General features: G+C 44.9%; 1 protein-coding gene across 1 annotated transcript in view; it reads right to left on the reverse strand.

Annotated features, from left to right (window-relative positions):
- Nucleotides 1-15,256, reverse strand: part of CPNE8 (copine 8) — a 371,034-nt gene that overhangs the window by 267,773 nt on the left and 88,005 nt on the right. Inside the window, exon 5 of the mRNA XM_038765237.1 lies at nt 10,949-11,052. Within this exon, the coding sequence (XP_038621165.1) occupies nt 10,949-11,052 (104 nt within the window). The remainder of the gene's footprint in view (nt 1-10,948; nt 11,053-15,256) is intronic.

Below are 15,256 nucleotides of genomic sequence, written 5' to 3' on the forward strand. Positions count from 1 at the left end.
GTGCTTTGCAAACAGTAAGCATTCAATAAATACGACTGAATAAACGAAATGAATGTGGCTGAGCCGGGATTAGAACCCAGGTCCATGCTCTGTCCACTAAGCCACACTTTATGAGCTACATAAATGAAAACCCAAAGCCCCGTTTGAGGACAAGAGATAGGTAATACAAGGCCAGAAGCCCGCTGGTAAACTAACACCGTTTTAACAGTTTCCTATGAACTGATGAAGATCTGGAGAAAATCTGCATCTCTCAAAACATCCAGCAAAGTGGGGCGATTCTTCCCCTAAACAGGAAATTATTTTATAGGTTTACCCATCTCCTCCACCTCCATTTACCCTGAACTCTCAATAATTAGCCAGAGCCTAGGACTGATGATGGAAGATATTACCCATTTGCCACCTACCAATGGAAATTAGTCTTCTGTTTACACCTAGTTAGTTCTCCTAAAACACTTGGGTGGATCTCTTGCAAATCCCTGCACTAGAGTGTGAAGAGAACACTCCATAATTTTACCAATGTGTTCCAGCAAACAATGCATGAAAACCTGCTTCTGGGGGAACTGAGTGTATTGTATTTAAATGTGCCACAAAGCTTTATGATAGGAGGGGATAAGAAGGTGATAATTTTAACTCTGCTGAAGGTGACATAATAGTGTCCTCGGGTGATCTAGCCCACTAACACACCTTTCCCAGGTCAATCAGTCAATCACATTTATTGAGCGCTTACTGTTTGCAAAGCACTGTACTAAGTGCCTGGGAGAGTACAGAGGGAGATGCAGTTCCCTCCCTCCTCCCCCTCCTCTTTCCCTCACCCCCAACGATCTGGCCTCCTAATTCATTAATAAAATAAAATCCATCAGGTCTGACCTCCCCAAAGTCACTCCCCCACCTTCTCCAACCCCCCGGCTCTCAACTCTCTCCGCTTCTCTCCCCTCCTTCCCAGCAGTATCCTCAGAGGAGCTCTCCTCCCTCCTCTCAAGCGCTACTCCGGCCATCTGTGCTTCTGACCCCATTCCCTCTCATCTTCTGAAATCTCTCGCTCCGTCCCTTCTCCCCTCCTTAACTTCCATCTTCAACCGCTCACTCTCCACTGGTTCCTTCCTCTCCACTTTCAAACATGCCCACGTCTCTCCCATCCTAAAAAAACCTCTCGACGCCACCTCACCGTCTAGTTACCGCCCTATCTCCCTCCTACCATTCCTTTCCAAATTCCTTGAACGAGTCGTCTATGCACGCGCTGCCTCGAATTCCTTAACGCCAACTCTCTCCTCGACCCCCTCCAGTCTGGCTTCCGTCCCCTACACTCCAGGAAACTGCCCTCTCAAAGGTCACCAATGACCTCCTGCTTGCCAAATCCAATGGCTCCTACTCGATCCTAATCCTCCTCGACCTCTCAGCTGCCTTCGACACCGTGGACCACCCCCTTCTCCTCAACACGCTATCCGACCTTGGCTTCACAGACTCCGTCCTCTCCTGGTTCTCCTCTTATCTCTCCGGTCGTTCATTCTCAGTCTCTTTTGCAGGCTTCTCCTCCCCCTCCAATCCCCTTACTGTAGGGGTTCTTCAAGGTTCAGCTTTTGGTCCCCTTCTGTTCTCGATCTACACTCATTCCCTTGATGACCTCATTCGCTCCCACGGCTTCAACTATCATCTCTACGCTGATGACACCCAAATCTACATCTCTGCCCCTGCTCTCTCCCCCTCCCTCCAGGCTCGCATCTCCTCCTGCCTTCAGGATATCTCCATCTGGATGTCTGCCCGCCACCTAAAACTCAACATGTCCAAGACTGAACTCCTTGTCTTCCCTCCCAAACCCTGCCCTCTCCCTGACTTTCCCATCACTGTTGACGTCACTACCATCCTTCCCGTCTCACAAGCCTGCAACCTTGGTGTCATCCTCGACTCCGCTCTCTCATTCACCCCTCACATCCAAGCCGTCACCAAAACCTGCCGGTCTCACCTCCGCAACATTGCCAAGATCCGCCCTTTCCTCTTCATCCAAACCACTACCCTGCTTGTTCAAGCTCTCATCCTATCCCGTTTGGACTACTGCATCAGCCTTCTCTCTGATCTCCCATCCTCGTGTCACTCCCCACTTCAATCCATACTTCATGCTGCTGCCCGGATTGTCTTTGTCCAGAAACACTCTGGGCATGTTACTCTCCTTCTCAAAAATCTCCAGTGGCTACCAATCAATCTGCACATCAGGCAGAAACTCCTCACCCTGGGCTTCAAGGCTGTCCATCATCTCGCTCCCTCCTACCTCACCTCCCTTCTCTCCTTCTACAGCCCACACCGCACCCTCCGCTCCTCTGCCACTAATCTCCTGACTGTGCCTCATTCTCGCCTGTCCCGCCATAGAATCCCGGCCCACGTCCTCCCCCTGGCCTGGAATGCCCCCAATCCCTCTGCCCATCCGCCAAGCTAGCTCTCTTCCTCCCTTCAAGGCCCTACTGAGAGCTCACCTCCTCAAGGAGGCCTTCCCACACTGAGCCCCCTCCTTCCTCTCCCCCTCCTCCCCATCCCCATCAACTCTGCCTTACCTCCTTCCCCTCCCCACAGCACCTGTATATATGTATATATGTTTGCACGAATTTGTTTATTTATTTATTTTATTTGTGCATATTTATTCTATTTATTTTATTTTGTTAATATGTTTTGTTCTGTTCTCTGTGTCCCCCTTCTAGACTGTGAGTCCACTGTTGGGCAGGGACCGTCTCTATATGTTGCCAACTTGTACTTCCCAAGCGCTTAGTACAGTGCTCTGCACACAGTAAGCGCTCAATAAATACGATTGAATGAATGAATGAATGAATGTAGCTCAGTGGTGGAGCACATGCTTTGCATGTATGATGTCCCAGCTTCGATCCCCAGCGTCTCCACTGACTTTTGTAACCCTCAGTTTAGCCTGACTTGAGAAACAGCGTGGCTCAGTGGAAAGAGCCCAGGCTTGGGTGTCAGAGGTCATGGGTTCTAATTCTGGCTCCGCCACTTGTCAGCTGTGTGACTTTGGGCAAGTCACTTCACTTCTCTGTGCTTCAGTTCCCTCATCTGTAAAATGGGGATTAAGACTGTGAGCCCCACGTGGGGCAACCTTGATTACCTTGTATCCCCCCAGCGCTTAGAACAGTGCTTGGCAAATAATAAGCACTTAACAAATACAAACATTTTTATTATTATTGTTATTATAACAATAAAGAGACACTTTCCCTGCACACAGCAAGTTTACAGTCCAGAGGGAGAGTCTTTCTATTTAGAATCTGAAAAGAAATCTCCAAATTTCAGCGCTTAAAACAGTGCTTTGCACATAGTAAGTGCTTAAGAAATGCCATTGTTATTATTCCCTCCATTGATCAATCCATTATGAGCAGCAGATGGTATAGTGGATAGAGCATAGGTCTGGCTGTCAGAAGGTCATGGGTTCTAATCCTGGCTCTACCACTTGTCTGGTGTGTGGCCTTGGGTAAGTCACTTCACTTCTCTGGGCCTCTGTTACCTCATCTATAAAATGGGGGTTGAGATTGTGAGCCCCATGTGGGACAGGGGCTGTGTCCAACCCGATTTGCTTGTATCCATCCCAGACCTTAGTATAGTGCCTGGCACATAGTAAGCACTTAAATACCATTATTATTATTATTATTATTATTATTATTATTATTATTATTATTATCATCATCATCATCATCATTATTATTATTATTGCAGAGTACCATACTATATGCTTGGGAGAGCACAATACAACAGAGTTGGTTGACACATTCCCTGCCCACAGTGAGTTTAGAGTCAAGAGGGGGGAAACAGCATTAATCAATCAATCAATCAATCGTATTTATTGAGCGCTTACTATGTGCAGAGCACTGTACTAAGCGCTTGGGAAGTACAAATTGGCAACACATAGAGACAGTCCCTACCCAACAGAGGGCTCACAGTCTAAAAGGGGTGACAGAGAACAAAACCAAACATACCAACAAAATAAATAGGATAGAAATGTACAAGTAAAATAAATAAATAAATAAATAGAGTAATAAATATGTACAACCATATATACATATATACAGGTGCTGTGGGGAAGGGAAGGAGGTAAGATGGGGGGATGGAGGGGGGACGAGGGGGAGAGGAAGGAAGGGGCTCAGTCTGGGAAGGCCTCCTGGAGGAGGTGAGCTCTCAGCAGGGCCTTGAAGGGAGGAAGAGAGCTAGCTTGGCGGAGGGGCAGAGGGAGGGCATTCCAGGCCCGGGGGATGACGTGGGCCGGGGGTCGATGGCGGGACAGGCGAGAACGAGGTACAGTGAGGAGATTAGCGGTGGAGGAGCGGAGGTTGCGGGCTGGGCAGTAGAAGGAGAGAAGGGAGGTGAGGTAGGAGGGGGCGAGGGGATGGACAGCCTTGAAGCCCAGGGTGAGGAGTTTCTGCCTGATGCGCAGATTGATTGGTAGCCACTGGAGATTTTTGAGGAGGGGAATAACATGCCCAGAGCGTTTCTGGACAAAGACAATCCGGGCAGCGGCGTGAAGTACGGATTGAAGTGGGGAGAGACACGAGGACGGGAGATCAGAGAGGAGGCTGATGCAGTAGTCCAGACGGGATAGGATGAGAGCTTGAATGAGCAGGGTAGCGGTTGGGATGGAGAGGAAAGGGCGGATCTTGGCAATGTTGCGGAGCTGAGACCGGCAGGTTTTGGTGACGGCTTGGATGTGAGGGGTGAATGAGAGAGCGGAGTCGAGGATGACACCAAGGTTGCGGGCTTGTGAGACGGGAAGGATGGTAGTGCCGTCAACAGAGATGGGAAAGTCAGGGAGAGGACAAGGTTTGGGAGGGAAGACAAGGAGCTCAGTCTTCGACATGTTGAGCTGTGGCGGGCAGACATCCAGATGGAGATGTCCTGAAGGCAGAAGGAGATGCGAGCCTGGAGGGAGGGGGAGAGAGCAGGGGCAGAGATGTAGATCTGGGTGTCATCAGCGTACAGATGATAGTTGAAGCCGTGGGAGCGAATGAGGTCACCAAGGGAGTGAGTGTAGATTGAGAACAGAAGGGGACCAAGCACTGAACCTTGGGGAACCCCCACAGTAAGAGGATGGGAGGGGGAGGAGGAGCCTGCAAAAGAGACTGAGAAAGAACGACCGGAGAGATAAGAGGAGAACCAGGAGAGGACGGAGTCTGTGAAGCCAAGGTCGGATAGCATGTTGAGGAGAAGGGGGTGGTCCACAGTGTCAAAGGCAGCTGAGAGGTCGAGGAGGATTAGGACAGAGTATGAGCCGTTGGATTTGGCAAGCAGGAGGTCATTGGTGACCTTTGAGAGGGCAGTTTCTGTGGAATGAAGGGGACGGAAGCCAGACTGGAGGGGGTCGAGGAGAGAGTTGTTGTTGAGGAATTCTAGGCAGCGCGTGTAGACAACTCATTCAAGGAGTTTGGAAAGGAATGGTAGGAGGGATATGGGGCGATAACTAGAAGGTGAGGTATTAATATATACAATTTATAAGATACAATTCATAAATATTAATATATCATGCCCTAAAACAAAATAGGAATTTCATAGGAAATTCTTCTACTTATTCATGCCAGGATGTGGAGGATAATTGGAAATAAATCAAGCATAGTCCAGGAATTAATATTATTATTAGTAGTAGTAGTAGTAGTAGTAGTAGTAGTAGTAGTAGTAGTAGTAGTAGTCGTAGTAATAATAATAATGGTATTTGTTAAGCACTTACTATATGTCAAGTACTGTTCTAAATTCTAGGGTAGATACAACCTAATCAGGTTGAACACAGTCCTTGTTCCACAAGGGGTTCACAATCTTAATCCCCATTTTACAGATGAGGTCATTGAACCCCAGAGAAATTAGGTGACTTGCCCATGTCACACAGTAGACAAGTGGTGGAGCTGGAATTAGAAAGGAGTCGGAATTATTCTGAAGGGACAGTGAGTTAGGGAGCAAGGTGCAAAATAAATAAAAGAAACTAAGGAAGGCACTCCCAAAATCAAGCAAAATCTGCACTTGGAACAGTGTTCAGCATTTAGAACAGTGCTTGGCACATAGTAACAAATAACAAATACCATAATCATTATTATTATTAGTCTACAATGTGTAGTTCTATTACTTCTATCACCTGGTTATTTTCTGTGTGCCCCGTAAATGTAGCAGGTTGATTATATTTATAGAGGTCAGGTAATCAGCAGATAGTTAGTGGCAAAGACTGGTGAGAGGACCCATTGTAATAATGACTCATCAAATAAAACCAGTTTATCGTGAACCCTCAAAGGAAATCATTCTTAAAAGGTTAAAGGTAGTCTGATTATTATTGGTGATGCTTTCCTCTTGTCCTTTATTCACCTTTCACCTCCTCTAACCCTTCTCAGTTTCAATCTCTGGGATGAATTAGACGCTCTAACCATCTCTCCAGTCTCTCATTTAATTTGGACCCTTAAAACAAAAACCATCTGTAGCTTGAGAGGGTGATACAGCTCTTCTCTTCTTTTAAAATCAAACTGCCATTTGGAAACAGGAAAACTCATGTTTCCTGGCATGAATTAGGAGAAGAATTTCCTAAGAAATTCCCATTTTGTTTTAGGGCACGATATATGCATACTTATAAATCATATCATAAACTGTTTGTATTAATGCCGTCTCCCCCGTCTCGACCCTAAACTCATTGTGGGTGAGGTTCACTGGAATGAAAGGGAACGTGTCTACCAGTGGGGCCAAGTGGTATAAATCTCTTACAAATCTTATAAATCTCCCCCTTCTAGACTGTGAGCCCGTTGTTGGGTAGGGACCGTCTCTATATGTTGCCAATTTGTACTTCCCAAGTGCTTAGTACAGTGCTCTGCACACAGTAAGTGCTCAATAAATATGATGGAATGAATGAATGAATGATGGAAAAATGACAGGCCTAGGAGTCATATGGACCTGGGTTCTAATCCCGACTCCACCACTCGTCTGCTGTGTGACCTTGGGCAAGGTGCTTCACTTCTCTGTGCCTCAGTTCCCTCATCTGTAAAATGAAGATTTAAGAGCCCCTTGTGGGAAAGGGACTGTGTCTAACCTGATTGCCTTGTATCTTCCCCAACGCTTAGAACAGTGAGAAGCAGAATAGAGAAGCAGCATGGCTCAGTGGAAAGAGCCCGGGCTTTGGAGTCAGGGGTCATGGGTTCAAATCCCGGCTCTGCCAATTGTCAGCTCTGTGACTTTGGGCGAGTCACTTCACTTCTCTGGGCCTCAGTTCCCTCATCTGTAAAATGGGGATTAAGAATTTGAGCTGCCCCGTGGGATAACCTGATCGCCTTGTAACCTCCCCAATGCTTAGAACAGTGCTTTGCACATGGTAAGCGCTTAATAAATGCCATCATTAACAGTGCTTAACACAGAGTAAGTGCTTAACAAACACCATCATTAGCAGCATGGAGTAGTAGATAGAGCAAGGGCCCGGAAGTCAGAAAATCCTAGGTTCTAATCCCGCTTCTGCCAGTTGCTTGCTGAGTGACCCTGAGCAAGTCACTTTACTTCTCTATGCATCAGTTACCTCATCTATAAGATGGAAATTTAATGATAATAATAGTATTTGTTAAGCGCTTATTATGTGCCAAGCACTGTTCTAAGTGCTGGGGTAGATACAAGGTTATCAGGTTGTCCCACGTGGAGCTCACAGTCTTAATCCCCATTTTCCAGATGAGGTCACTGAGGCACAGAGAAGTTAAGTGACTGGCCCAAATTCACACAGCTGACAAGTGGCGGAGCCGGCATCAGAACCCATGACCTCTGACTCCCAAGCCCGTGCTCTTGCAAAGGGAAGTGAAATGACTTTCCCAAGGTCTTACAACCCAGGTCTTTCATCATCATCATCATCAATCGTATTTATTGAGCACTTACTGTGTGCAGAGCACTGTACTAAGCACTTGGAAAGTACAATTTGGCAACATATAGAGACAGTCCCTACCCGACAGTGGACTCATCAGGCCCGAGATCTTTCCATGAGGCCACACTACTACAATAAGACAAGCTCATCTTTTCAACTGGACAGGTGAAAGGGTCCCACCCCAGGGTCCCAGCTAGGGCTCACAGCCAGGGGGGAGGTGGGCGGGCTCCAGAGCCACCTGAACCAGAGATCAATCAATCAATCAATCAATTGCAATTATTGAGCACTTACTGTGTGCAGAGCACTGTACTAAGCGCTTGGGAAGTACAAGTCGGCAACACATAGAGACAGTCCCTACCCAACAGCGGGCCCACGGTCTAGAAGGGGGAGACAGAGAACAAAACCAAACATACTAACAAAATAAAATAAATAGAATAGATATGTACAAGTAAGATAAATAGAGTAATAAATATGTACAAACATATATACATATATACAGGTGCTGTGGGGAAGGGAAGGAGGTAAGATGGGGGGATGGGGGGGACGAGGGGGAGAGGAAGGAAGGGGCTCAGTCTGGGAAGGCCTCCTGGAGGAGGTGAGCTCTCAGTAGGGCCTTGAAGGGAGGAAGAGAGCTAGCTAGAGATAGCTAGAGCTAGAGATAGCTAGCTAGAGATGGTGGGGGTCAAGGCTGTGAGCCCCATGTGGGATAGGAACTGTGTTCAACCTGATTTACTTGTATCCACCCAGTGCTTAGTACAGTGCCTGGCACATAGTAACCACTTCAATATCACAATCATTATTATTAATATTAATGCAGTGCCTTGAGCACTGTAAGCACTCAATAAATACCACTGATTAACAAGAAAACCAGTGCAACATATCTGTTGGAAGAGCAGGCATGGCTCAATGGAAAGAGCACGAGCTTGGGAGTCAGAGGTCATGGGTTCAAATCCCTGCTCCGCCAATTGTCAGCTGTGTGACTTGGGGCACAACACTTCACCTCAGTTACCTCCTCTGTAAAATGGGGATGAAGACTGTGAGCCCCATGGGGGAAAACCTGGTCACCTTGTATACTCCAGCGCTTAGAACAGTGCTTTGCACATAGTAAGTGCTTAACAAATGCCATCATTATTATTATTACTGAGACTTTCAGAGGAGCAACGGCACCAATACAGCCCCTTCCACAGGTAGGATTTTCCCTCTCGATATGCCTCATCTCCAAATGTGTCCTGACCCATCTCAGGTGATGATCATTTATTTGCCATGTTAGGGGCTTATTTGCAGCTGTGAGCAGAAATGGCTGCTTTAAACAAACCCCTCTCCACCTCTTTCCTGCTCAGTTCCTGAGGGTTGACTATACTGATGCTATTGATGCCTGTTGACTTGTTTTGTGTCTATCTCCCCCCTACTAGACTGTGAGCCTGCTATGGGCTCACAGTCAAGGCCCTACTGAGAGCTCACCTCCTCCAGGAGGCCTTCCCAGACTGAGCCCCTTCCTTCCTCTCCCCCTCGTCCCCCTCTCTATCCCCCCCATCTTACCTCCTTCCCTTCCCCACAGCACCTGTATATATGTATATATATTTGTTACTCTATTTATCTTACTTGTACATATCTATTCTATTTATTTTGTTAGTATGTTTGGTTTTGTTCTCTGTCTCCCCTTTTTAGACTGTGAGCCCACTGTTGGGTAGGGACTGTCTCTATATGTTGCCAACTTGTACTTCCCAAGCGCTTAGTACAGTGTTCTGCACACAGTAAGCGCTCAATAAATACGAATGATGATGATGATGGGCAAGGATTGTCTCTCTTTATTGACAAACTGTACTTTCCAAGCACTTACTACAGCTTTCTGCACAAAGTAAGGGCTGAATAAATACGATTGAATAAATGAATGAATGAAAGGGTCTTGGTTTGTGGCCCTCTGGCTAAAATAACCCCCACTCCTGTATAAGTGCACACCTTGTTTTCTTTGAAACACTCTGTGGATATGTATTTAGAAGAAGCATGGACTCCTTTCACCTACCTGGTCTTCAGTTTCCTCCTCTGTAAAATGGGGATTAAGACTGTGAGCCCTATGTGGGGCAGGGACTGTGTCCAACCCGATTATCTTGTATCTACCCCAGTGCTTAGAGCAGTGCCTTCCACATAGGAAGTGCTTAACAAACACCATTATTACTATTATAAAAGGAGCACCCACTTTAAACAAATCATCTCTACATCTCTCTCCGGCAATTCCCTTATCTAACTTTGCATCTTCTCTCTCACATGATCCATGTGGCCTTTTATCAATCAATCAATCATCTTTATTGAGTGCCTACTGTGTGCAGAGCACTGTACTACGGTAAGAGGACAATATACGTGACTCAGTGGAAAAAGCACGGGCTTTGGAGTCAGAGGTCATGGGTTCAAATCCTGGTTCCGCCGACTGTCAGCTGTGTGACTTTGGGCAAGTCACTTAACTTCTCTGTGCCTCAGTTACCTCATCTGTAAAATGGGGATTAAAACTGTGAGCCCCCCGTGGGACAACCTGATCCCCCGGTAACCTCCCCAGCACTTAGAACAGTGCTTTGCACATAGTAAGCGCTTAACAATTATTATTATTATTATTATTATTATTATTATTATTATTATTATACCAGAGTTGGTTGACACATCCTGTGCCCACAAGGAACTTCTATGCCCACTCTATTCATGAGCCCCTTCTATACGGTGAGCCTTTCGTTGGGTAGGGATTGTCTCTATTTGTTAATGAATTGTACTTTCCAAATGCTTAGTACAGTGCTCTGCACACAGTAAGCACTCAATAAATACGTTAGAATCATTGTGGCGGAATGAAATCTCACCAAAATAAATGCTGAAATAATGAAATAAATATGATCCTTAAGGCTACGCCCAGCACTCTTAGAAATCACCTCAGTTACCCTGCTGTATTCTTTGGTCACCCAGAAAGAGAAAAGAACCTGCCTTTTTCTATAATCTTTGAGATTTTTCCTTGTGCAGTCACGGATTAAAACACAACTGTCCAAATTGCAAAAAAACAAGACTATGCAAATTAGTTAATGAATTAAAATTTAAAAGGTGCATTACACCACAACTCACAGGTCAAAACGTAGGTTCTCTCTCTCTTCAAAAAAGTAGTCCAGTATGAATTTCCTCACAAAATCTGGATTTAAAGTATTGTCAATTACTTCTGTTCTTCCAAACTGCAAGAGAAACAGGGAGTAGTTACTAGAAAGCAACACAAGAAGTTCCTCGAACAAAACAAGTCCATTCAAATGGAAATCTTATCATCTGAACAGAGCGATTTGGAAAACCGAACGTACAATGTAACAAAATGCCAACTCTAATAGCAGCAGAGTTTTTTCCGGAATGGCTGTTCTTTGGCCAATCTTCCTGTCTTTTTCTCCAAGAACCCAGATTACAAAACCAGAAAGTCCTATGAATCTTGGAAACATAGCAACTCCTCTTCCAAGTTCATTCTGTAAAAAAACACAAGAACTGCAAGACCTCGTTTCTCACAATTTTAGAAACCAATGGCACTGGCAGCATATAGGTCTTCCTTCATTTCTCTGTCAAAACAGTTCATGTGGGGCATCACAATGGCCCAGATATTAACCTTCAGTACGTAATTAGAGGCCCACGTCTACACAAAGAAAAATCCTTTCATTTTAAAGGTGATTCTCCAACCTACGGAACAACTCTCCTTCTACCTTTGGAAAAGATTGGTTTCATATGTGGTTCGATCAGCATCTCTTATCAGTTCTAGTGCACGCATTGGAGAATCACAGCAATTTGGATCGTTAACGGAAATGTAAATGGTTTAAGGATAGAAGAATTAGTTCACCCCAGAAAAGCCTGCAGTTCACCTTGAGGCTACTAACAGAAAATACATTTCTGTTTCTTATCTGCAATTTTAAGGAAATAGAGTGAAAGCTACATTAGGCAATATGTTGCAGGACCACTAAAGAGAATAATGACTATCCAAAAGAAAATCCACAGAAATGCATTTCTCATAGATTCTGTTATGCGAAATACATATTCATCAAGGAAGAAAAACTGGATGAACGAAAGTCTTCGTAGACACAAAAGAAATACATTAACACCTAAACTATTCTTTCTGGTTTTTTATTCTGGAGAATTATTTGATTTATATTATAATAATAATGATGGCATTTGTTAAGCGCTTACTATGTGCAAAGCACTGTTCTAAGCGCTGGGGAGGATACAAGGTGATCAGGTTGTTCCACATGGGGCTCACAGTCTTAAACCCCATTTTACAGATGAGGTAACTGAGGCACAGAGAAGTTAAGTGACTTACCCATATTATATTAAATTGATTGCACCTGACCGAGCCCCCTCCTTCCTCCCCCCTCCTCCCCCTCCCCATCCCCCCCGGCTTACCTCCTTCTCCTCCCCACAGCACCTGTATATATGTCTATATGTTTGTATGTATTTATTACTCTATTTATTTTATTTGTACATATTTATTCTATTTATTTTATTTTGTTAATATGTGTTGTTTTGTTGTCTGTCTCCCCCTTCTAGACTGTGAGTCCGCTGTTGGGTAGGGACCGTCTCTATATGTTGCCAACTTGTACTTCCCAAGTGCTTAGTACAGTGCTCTGCACACAGTAAGCGCTCAATAAATACAATTGAATGAATGAATGAATGAACTATTTATTTGGCCAAACTGGATTTCAGCTTCTCTATTACATTTCATGTCATTGGACCTCCCTGAAGACTCTAAGAAACAGCAAAGCCTAGTGGATAGAACTCAGGGTGGAAGTCAAAACTTCAAGGGGTCTAATCCTGGCTCCGCCATATGTCTGCTGTGTGACCTTGGGCCAGTCACTTCACTTCTCTGGGCCTCAGTGACCTCATCTGTAAAATGGGGATTGAGACTCTGAGCCCCACGTGGGACAGGTACAGTGTCCAACCCAATCTGCTTGTCTCCACCCCAGCTCTTAGTACCGGATCTGGCACACAGTAAGTGCTTAACAAATACAATTATTATTATTTTTAAGACCTTGTCTGCATGGGAAAAGCATGATCTGGAAATAAATTTTCTCAAGTCATATGCCACTAGGCCAGTGTCTAAACCCACCCACAAATACTTGGTGTCAGCAAGTATGCCCAATTTTTGAAGATGGTTCATAATAATAATAATGGTATTTGTTAAGCGCTTACTATGCACAAAGCACTGTTCTAAGCGCTGGGGAGGTTACAAGGTGATCAGGTTGTCCCATGGGGGGCTCACAATTTTAATCCCCATTTTCCAAATGAGGTAACCGAGGCCCAGAGAAGTTTAGTGACTTGCCCAAAGTCACACAGCTGACAGTTGGTGGAGCCAGGATTTGAACCCATGACCTCTGACTCCAAAGCCACTGAACCACGCTGCTTCTCCATTCATCATCATCATCATCATCAATCGTATTTATTGAGCGCTTACTGTGTGCAGAGCACTGTACTAAGCGCTTGGGAAGTACAAGTTGGCAACATATAGAGACAGTCCCTACCCAACAGTGGGCTCACAGTCTAAAAGGGGGAGACAGAGAACAAAACCAAACATACTAACAAAATAAAATAAATAGAATAGATATGTACAAGTGAAATAGAGTAACAAATATGTACAAACATATATACATATATCCACTTCATTCCACTGCTACCATCAAAAGTCTTCGGCTAGAACAGAATGGCAGTAAGAAATTAATCCCTACTCCCTCGTATTTAGACTATAAGCCCTACGTGGGATGGAGAATGGGTTGAACTTGATTATGTTGTACCAACTCTATTATATTGTACTCTCCCCCAAGTGCTCAGAACAGTGCTCTGCACACAGTAGGTGCTCAATAAATAGGACTGATCGATTGACCTACCCCAGCGTTTAGTACAATGCGTGGCACATAGTAAGCACTTAAATACCACAAAAAAAAAAAAAGAAAAACAGGTCTGGGAGTCAGAGGACCTGGTTCTAATCCCAACTCGGCCATTTGTTTACTGTGTGACCTTGGGGCAAGTCATTTAATAATAATAATAATAGTATTTGTTAAGCGCTTACTATGTACAAAGCACTGTTCTAAGTGCTGGGGGGGGATACAAGGTGATTAGGTTGTCCCACGGGGGGCTCGCAGTCTTAATCCCCATTTTACAGATGAGGTAACTGAGGCCCAGAGAAGTGAAGTGACTTGCCCAAAGTCACACAGCTGACAATTGGCAGAGGCAGGATTTGAACCCATGACCTTTGACTCCCAATCCCGTGGTCTTTCTGCTGAGCCACGCTGCTTCTCACTTCTCATTTCACTTCTTGGTGCCTTAGTTACCTCGCCTGTAAAATGGGGATTAAAACCAAGAGCCCTAAATGGAACAGAGACTGTCCAACCCGATTATCATGTATCTACCCCAGCACTTAATACAGTGCCTGACACATAGTAAGCACCTAACATAAAGAAGGGGGAAAATGACTGTCTGCACTACCCTGACCTAATGATTTCAGGCTGACTGAGCTTAACTATGAAAAAAATGTACTATTGGCAAATCCCCTTTTATCAGTTCACTAATGAGCTAGCCAATAAGATCATGTAAATTCTGTTTTGGTAAACCCTAAATTTTGTTTACTAATCTGGACAAAGCTCACAGCACTATCCTCTCAATCAAACTCAATTCTCTTGCTCCCTTATCCCTTCCCCAATCTTGTACCACAAACCCGCACCATGGAGCCTGTCTACAGTATGGTTGGGAAATAGTGTGGCTTAGCGGATAGAGCATTCATTCATTCATTCATTCAATCGTATTTATTGAGCGCTTACTGTGTGCAGAGCACTGTACTAAGCGCTTGCGAAGTACAAGTTTGCAACATATAGAGACAGTCCCTACCCAACAGCGGGCTCACAGTCTAGAAGGGGGAGACAGACAACAAAACAAAACATATAAACCAAATAAAATAAATGGAATAAATACGTACAAGCAAAATAGAATAATAAATATGTACAAACATACATTCAGGTGGCACACAGCAGACAAGTGGCGGAGTTGAGATTAGAACCCATCATCATCATCAATCGTATTTATTGAGCGCTTTCTATGTGCAGAGCACTGTACTAAGCGCTTGGGAAGTACAAATTGGCAACATATAGAGACAGTCCCTACCCAACAGTGGGCTCACAGTCTAAAACCCATGACCTCTGACTCCCAAACCCGGGCTCTTTCCACTGAGCCACACTGCTGCTGCACCACCCCTCTCCCCAATCTTCTAGACTGTGAGCCCATTGTTGGGTAGGGACCATCTCAATATGTTGCTAACTTGTACTTCCCAAGCAAATAGTACAGTGCTCTGCACACAGTAAGCACTCAACAAATATGATTGAATGAATGAATCCCTCCCATCCCACCCCACCCCTCGACGTT

This window comes from Tachyglossus aculeatus, chromosome 2, assembly GCF_015852505.1.
Source record: "Tachyglossus aculeatus isolate mTacAcu1 chromosome 2, mTacAcu1.pri, whole genome shotgun sequence".
Classification (NCBI taxonomy): domain Eukaryota; kingdom Metazoa; phylum Chordata; class Mammalia; order Monotremata; family Tachyglossidae; genus Tachyglossus; species Tachyglossus aculeatus.